This window comes from Telmatherina bonti (genome assembly GCF_933228915.1).
Source record: "Telmatherina bonti genome assembly, contig: SUPER_12_unloc_1, whole genome shotgun sequence".
NCBI classification, from domain to species: Eukaryota; Metazoa; Chordata; class Actinopteri; order Atheriniformes; family Telmatherinidae; genus Telmatherina; species Telmatherina bonti.
The window spans coordinates 66,113-74,215 of NW_027634818.1; the positions used below are offsets into that span (position 1 = coordinate 66,113).

General features: G+C 40.2%; 1 protein-coding gene across 1 annotated transcript; it reads left to right on the forward strand.

Annotated features, from left to right (window-relative positions):
- Nucleotides 1-5,439: 5,439 nt before the first annotated feature.
- LOC306763739 (general transcription factor II-I repeat domain-containing protein 2-like) lies at nucleotides 5,440-7,251 on the forward strand (the record flags this gene model as incomplete). Its single annotated transcript, XM_079250632.1, has 1 exon — nucleotides 5,440-7,251. One exon carries the CDS (start codon nucleotides 5,440-5,442, stop codon nucleotides 7,249-7,251), a length of 1,812 nt encoding a protein of 603 aa, XP_079106758.1.
- Nucleotides 7,252-8,103: the final 852 nt, after the last annotated feature.

Here is an 8,103-nt window from a genome sequence, read left to right on the forward strand (position 1 = left end):
TAAATGACTGTTAGTAGTACTACTGTAGTAAATTACTGTTAGTATTACTACTTTAGTACATGGCCAATAGTAGTACTAATGTAGTAAATCACTTAGTAGTACTACTGTAGTACATGACCAATAGTAGTACTACTGTAGTAAATGACTTAGTAGTACTACTGTAGTACATGACTGTTAGTAATACTACTATAGTACATTACTCTTAGTAGTATTACTGTAGTAAATGACTGTTAGTAGTACTACTGTAGTAAATGACTGCTAGTGTACTACTGTAGTAAATTACTTTAAAGTAGTACTACTGTAGTACATGACAGTTAGTAGTACTACTATAGTACATGTCTGTTAGTAGTACTACTGTAGTAAATTACTGTTAGTACTCCTCTAGTAAATGACTGTTAGTAGTACTACTGTAGTAAATTACTGTTAGTATTACTACTTTAGTACATGGCCAATAGTAGTACTAATGTAGTAAATGACTTAGTAGTACTACTGTAGTAAATGACTGTTAGTAGTACTACTGTAGTACATGACTTAGTAGTGCTACTGTATTAAATTACTGTTAGTAGTACTACTGTAGTACATGACCAATAGTAGTACTAATGTAGTAAATGACTTAGTAATACTAATTTAGTAAATGACTGTTAGTAGTACTAGTGTAGTAAATGACTTAGTAGTACTACTGTAGTACATGACTGTTAGTAGTACTACTGTAGTAAATGACTGCTAGTAGTACTACTGTAGTAAATGACTGCTAGTAGTACTACTGTAGTAAATGACTGTTAGTAGTGCTACTGTAGTACATGTCTGTTAGTAGTACTACTGTTGTAAATTACTGTTAGTAGTACTACTGTAGTACATGACAGTTAGTAGTACTACTGTAGTGAATTACTGTTAGTAGTACTACTGTAGTACATGACTTAGTAGTGCGACTGTAGTAAATTACTGTTAGTAGTACTACTGTAGGACATGACCAATAGTATTACTAATGTAGTAAATGACTTAGTAGTACTACTGTCTTACATGACTGTTAGTAGTACTACTGTAGTAAATGACTTAGTAGTACTACTGTAGTACATGACTGTTAGTAGTACTACTGTAGTACATGACTGTTAGTGGTACTGCTGTAGTAAATGACTGTTAGTAGTACTACTGTAGTAAATGACTGATAGTGTACTACTGTAGTACATGACAGTTATTAGTACTACTATAGTACATGTCTGTTAGTAGTACTACTGTAGTAAATTACTGTTAGTACTACTCTCGTAAATTACTGTTAGTAGTACTACTGTCATAAATGACTTAGTCGTACTACTGTAGTAAATGACTGTTAGTAGTACTACTGTAGTAAATTACTGTTAGTAGTACTACTGTAGTACATGGCCAATAGTAGTACTAATGTAGTAAATGACTTAGTAGTACTACTGTATTAAATGACTGTTAGTAGTACTACTGTAGTACATGACTTAGTAGTGCTACTGTAGTAAATTACTGTTGGTAGTACTACTGTAGTACATGACCAATAGTAGTACTAATGTAGTAAATGACTTAGTAGTACTACTGTAGTAAATTACTGTTAGTAGTACTACTGTAGTACATGACCAATAGTAGTACTAATGTAGTAAATGACTTAGTAGTGCTACTGTAGTAAATGACTGTTAGTAGTACTACAGTATTACATGACTTAGTAGTACTACTGTCGTACATGACTGTTAGTAGTACTACTGTAGTAAATGACTTAGTAGTACTACTGTAGTACATGACTGTAAGTAGTACTACTGTAGTAAATGACTTAGTAGTACTACTGTAGTACATGACTGTTAGTAGTTCTACTGTAGTAAATGACTGCTAGTAGTACTACTGTAACATTACCGCCATAGTGTCTTTTCTCCCACCCAAATCCCGTCCACTTTACTGTAAACACAGAAGTGCGTGAACAACGTGACGTGCGGCGTGACGTTGGGGGCTACAGCAAGTGTTGTGCATCTAAACAGACTTAGTATATTTTTTAGGTGACTTTTTATCAAAATATTCTTTATTAAAATCAACAGCTGTAAGTTGTAATATGTGGCGAAGGAGGGTATACTAATTGCTGAAGAAAGCCAGTAAAATTCCCAGTGTGCACTATACACTGTAAAAAGTAGTCCCGGTATGCACTATACACTGTAAAAAGTAGTCCCGGTATGCACTATACACTGTAAAAAGTAGTCCCAGTGAGCACGATGCGCTGTAAAAAGTAGTCCCGGTGTGCACTGTACACTGTAAAAAGTAGTCCCGGTATGCACTATACACTGTAAAATGTAGTCCCGGTATGCACTATACACTGTAAAAAGTAGTCTCGGTATGCACTGTACACTGTAAAATGTAGTCCCGGTATGCACTGTACACTGTAAAAAGTAGTCCCGGTATGCACTATACACTGTAAAAAGTAGTCCCGGTATGCACTGTACACTGTAAAAAGTAGTCCCAGTGTGCACTATACAGTGTAAAAAGTAGTCCCAGTTTACACTATACAGTGTAAAAAGTAGTCCCAGTGTGCACTATACACTGTAAAAAGTAGTCCCGGTATGCACTATACACTGTAAAAAGTAGTCCCAGAATGTACTATGCACCGTAAAAAGTAGTCCCGGTATGCACTATACGCTGTAAAATTTAGTCCCGGTATGCACTGTACACTGTAAAAAGTAGTCCCAGTGAGCACGATGTGCTGTAAAATGTAGTCCCGATGTGCACTGTACACTTTAAAAAGTAGTCCCGGTATGCACTATACACTGTAAGAAGTAGTCTTGGTATGCACTGTACACTGTAAAATGTAGTCCCGGTATGCACTGTACACTGTAAAATGTCCCGGTATGCACTATACATTGTAAAAGTAGTCTCGGTATGCACTGTACACTGTAAAAAGTAGTCCCAGTGAGCACGATGCGCTGTAAAAAGTAGTCCCGGTGTGCACTGTACACTGTAAAAAGTAGTCTCGGTATGCACTATACACTGTAAAAAGTAGTCTCGGTATGCACTGTACATTGTAAAATGTAGTCCCGGTATGCACTATACACTGTAAACTGTAGTCCCAGTGTGCACTATACACTGTGAAAAGTAGTCTCGGTATGCACTGTACACTGTAAAATGTAGTCCGGGTATGCACTGTATACTGTAAAATGTCCCGGTATGCACTATACACTGTAAAAAGTAGTCTCGGTATGCACTATACACTGTAAAAAGTAGTCTCGGTATGCACTGTACACTGTAAAATGTAGTCCCGGTATGCACTGTACACTGTACAAAGTAGTCCCGGTATGCACTATACACTGTAAAAAGTAGTCCCAGTATGCACTGTACAGTGTAAAAAGTAGTCCCAGTGTACACTATACAGCGTAAAAAGTAGTCCCAGTGTGCACTATACACTGTAAAAAGTAGTCTCGGTATGCACTGTACATTGTAAAATGTCCCGGTATGCACTATACACTGTAAACTGTAGTCCCAGTGTGCACTATACATTGTAAAAGTAGTCTCGGTATGCACTGTACTCTGTAAAAAGTAGTCCCAGTATGCAGTATACACTAAAAAGTAGTCCCAGTATGCACTATGCACTGTAAAAAGTAGTCCCGGTATGCACTATACGCTGTAAAAATTAGTCCCGGTATGCACTGTACACTGTAAAATGTAGTCCCAGTGTGCACTATACATTGTAAAAGTAGTCTCGGTATGCACTGTACACTGTAAAAAGTAGTCCCAGTATGCACTGTACACTGTAAAATGTAGTCCCGGTGTGCACTATACATTGTAAAAAGTAGTCCCGGTATGCACTATACACTGTAAAATGTAGTCCCAGTGTGCACTATACAGTGTAAAAAGTAGTCCCAGTGTACACTATACAGTGTAAAAAGTAGTCCCAGTGTGCACTATACACTGTAAAAAGTAGTCCCGGTATGCACTATACACTGTAAAAAGTAGTCCCAGTATGCACTATGCACTGTAAAAAGTAGTCCCGGTATGCACTATACGCTGTAAAAATTAGTCCCGGTATGCACTGTACACTGTAAAAAGTAGTCCCAGTGAGCACGATGTGCTGTAAAAAGTAGTCCCGGTGTGCACTGTACACTTTAAAAAGTAGTCCCGGTATGCACTATATACTGTAAAAAGTAGTCTCGGTATGCACTGTACACTGTAAAATGTAGTCCCGGTATGCACTGTACACTGTAAAATGTCCCGGTATGCACTATACATTGTAAAAGTAGTCTCGGTATGCACTGTACACTGTAAAAAGTAGTCCCAGTATGCACTGTACACTGTAAAATGTAGTCCCGGTGTGCACTATACATTGTAAAAAGTAGTCCCGGTATGCACTATACACTGTAAAATGTAGTCCCAGTGTGCACTATACAGTGTAAAAAGTAGTCCCAGTGTACACTATACAGTGTAAAAAGTAGTCCCAGTGTGCACTATACACTGTAAAAAGTAGTCCCGGTATGCACTATACACTGTAAAAAGTAGTCCCAGTATGCACTATGCACTGTAAAAAGTAGTCCCGGTATGCACTATACGCTGTAAAAATTAGTCCCGGTATGCACTGTACACTGTAAAAAGTAGTCCCAGTGAGCACGATGTGCTGTAAAAAGTAGTCCCGGTGTGCACTGTACACTTTAAAAAGTAGTCCCGGTATGCACTATATACTGTAAAAAGTAGTCTCGGTATGCACTGTACACTGTAAAATGTAGTCCCGGTATGCACTGTACACTGTAAAATATCCCGGTATGCACTATACATTGTAAAAGTAGTCTCGGTATGCACTGTACACTGTAAAAAGTAGTCCCAGTGAGCACGATGCGCTGTAAAAAGTAGTCCCGGTGTGCACTGTACACTGTAAAAAGTAGTCCCGGTATCCACTATACACTGTAAAAAGTAGTCTCATTATGCACTGTACATTGTAAAATGTAGTCCCGGTATGCACTGTACATTGTAAAATGTCCCGGTATGCACTATACACTGTAAACTGTAGTCCCAGTGTGCACTATACACTGTAAAAAGTAGTCTCGGTATGCACTGTACACTGTAAAATGTAGTCCGGGTATGCACTGTACACTGTAAAATGTCCCGGTATGCACTATACACTGTAAAATGTAATCTCGGTATGCACTATACCAGTGGTCCCCAAACTACGGCCCGCCTCCACATTTGGTCCGGCCCCCTGAACAATACCAGAAAGCATTTTGATTTTTTTTTTCATATATGTGTATTTGTATTTGATAATAAAGTTGGACTTTTGCAATAAAATGTTCCTTAGTTATGAACTATTTTCATTATTAACTATTAGTTAGTAACTATTTTATACACGCATATAACGTGACATTCTGTTCCAACCTTGTGCAGTCTGTGCCCCTATCTGGCAACCCCCAGAAAAAAAAATCCTAAACCCACCCCTCTCAAAGAGAGAGCGGAATGATGGCGAAAAGATTAGGTAAGAGAAAAATTGATTCAGAATGCAGGGCATTTAACGTGCAGTGGACAAACGATTATTTTTTTGTTCAATGCAAAGAAAAGGCTGTCTGTCTCATCTGTCAAGAGGCGGTGGCGGTATTCAAAGAATACAATCTGCGGCGACACTATGAATCCCGTCACAAAGACAAGTATGATAGCTTGCAAGGCCAAATGCGAGCAGACAAACTCTCAAAGCTAAAAAGTGGACTGTTAGCTCAGCAGAATACATTTGTACGCCAAGCTCAGCTGAACCAGTCATCTGTTCGGGCCAGCTTTCGGGTTGCTCAACTGATAGCAAGCAGTAGTAAACCTTTCACTGATGGAGAGTTTGTCAAGAAATGCATGAACGCTGTCGCGGAGGAGGTGTGTCCCGAGAAGAAAGATGTCTTTAATGCCGTGAGTCTATCAGCGAGTACAATCACCAGACGCATTGAAGAAATCGGGGGTAATGTATATGCCCAGCTGCAGCAGAAGACAAAAGAATTAGAATTTTTTTCATTAGCACTGGATGAGAGCACAGACATGCAGGACACCGCGCAGCTGCTCATTTTTATTCGTGGAGTTAGTGCAAACTTTGAGATGTGCGAGGAGCTGGCAGCACTCCAAAGTCTGAAAGGGACTACGACGGGGGAGGATATTTTCGGCAAAGTGTACCAAACCATGGAAGAGTTGGACCTGGACTGGTCAAAGCTGGCCAGCATCACAACTGACGGGGCTCCTAGTATGGTGGGCATGTCTCGGGGTCTAATAGGACGCATGAACCGGGAGATGGAAGAACGGGGTCTCACCGCCCTGCTACAAGTCCACTGCCTAATTCACCAGCAAGCACTGTGCTGCAAAGTGTTGACGTGGGATTCTGTCATGAAGGTTGTGGTGTCATGCATAAACTTCATCAGAGCAAAGGGACTTAAACACAGGCAGTTCCAAGAATTCCTGTCTGAACTGGAATCTGCGCACGGAGATGTGCTGTACTACACAGAGGTCCGATGGTTGAGCCGGGGCAGAGTTTTGAGGCGTTTTTACGAGCTGCTACCTGAAATTAACGCATTTCTTTATTCACAAAACAAAACGGTGCCAGAGCTGACGGACCCAGAATGGAAATGGCACCTCGCATTTTTAACAGACATGACAGAAATGCTGAACAGCTTTAACTTGCAACTACAAGGCCAGGGGAAACTCATTTGCGACATGTATTCCCACATAAAAGCATTTGAGGTGAAACTAGAGCTGCTTTTGGGACAAGTGAAAAAGCACAGCTTCATCCATCTCCCTGCTACACAAAACCTCTCTGCAGAGAACCCAGCGGTCCCGTTTCCAGCTGAAAAGTGTGTGGAAGCATTGGAAATGCTGAAGGCGGAGTTCGGTGTGCGATTCCGTGAACTACATGTTCATGCAAAAGAAATCCGTCTTTTCCAGAACCCATTTGTTGCCGACATTGATGAAGCCCAGCCTTCTTATCAGTTTGAGTTGGCCGAGTTACAGAACTGTGATGTTCTGAAAGACGGATTCAAGCCCAACAGTCTCATTGACTTCTATGCCGCCCTCCCAAACGACAGGTTCCCTAACATCAGAAAACACGCAATGAAGATGTCAACACTTTTTGGCAGCACGTATATCTGCGAGCAAACCTTTTCACGCATGAAACTGCTGAAAACTCCAATGAGATCAAGATTGACAGATGAACATCTGCATCAGTGTTTGAGACTGGCAGTGACTAGAATGGAACCTGACATTCAACTTCTCACCAGCCAGATGCAGGCCCACAGTTCACACTGATGAACATACAAAGGTAAGCTCACTTTTCTGACTTGAATGAGTCATTCTGAGTATAAACAAATATAATCATAATAAAATCTACTGGGATAAAATCCATCTCCACAACCATACTGGTAGTGGTACTGGTTGTGCTGTGTAGGTCCTGTATCACTTAGTTCAGTTTCTCAGCCTGCTTGCTTGGTGGTTTTCACAGGGAAGTTGATGAGAGAGAGAGAGAGAGCTGCAAACAACGAGGTCTACAAGCTTACTGGAACCTACAAAAGGATTATAAGGAAGGAACACAAGAACTTTGAGAGTCATTTAAGTAAGAGATTCTGCTCTGACAACTAAGCTGAACTTGGACCTGTTAAGACTGTGCACGGCACAACAGAAAGTTTATGTTCCATGGACTTTTTTTCTGTGAAGAACCCAGAGAGGGTTATTTGGTTATTATTTATTTCATTAATAGTGTTATTTATTTTCTGACTTTTGTTCTGTGAAGAATCCAGAAAGGGTTATTTGATTGTGGCTTTCTGGAAAACAATAAATTTTTACATTTAGGCACTCCTGCAATCATCACACTTTTTCTGTTACAAACTGACCCCAGCTCCTAATCAGAGAAGGGAAAAGTTATGTGGCCCTCACAGGAAAAAGTTTGGGGACTCCTGCACTATACACTGTAAAAAGTAGTCTCGGTATGCACTGTACACTGTAAAATGTAGTCCCGGTATGCACTGTACACTGTACAAAGTAGTCCCGGTATGCACTATACACTGTAAAAAGTAGTCCCGGTATGCACTGTACAGTGTAAAAAGTAGTCCCAGTGTACACTATACAGCGTAAAAAGTAGTCCCAGTGTGCACTATACACTGT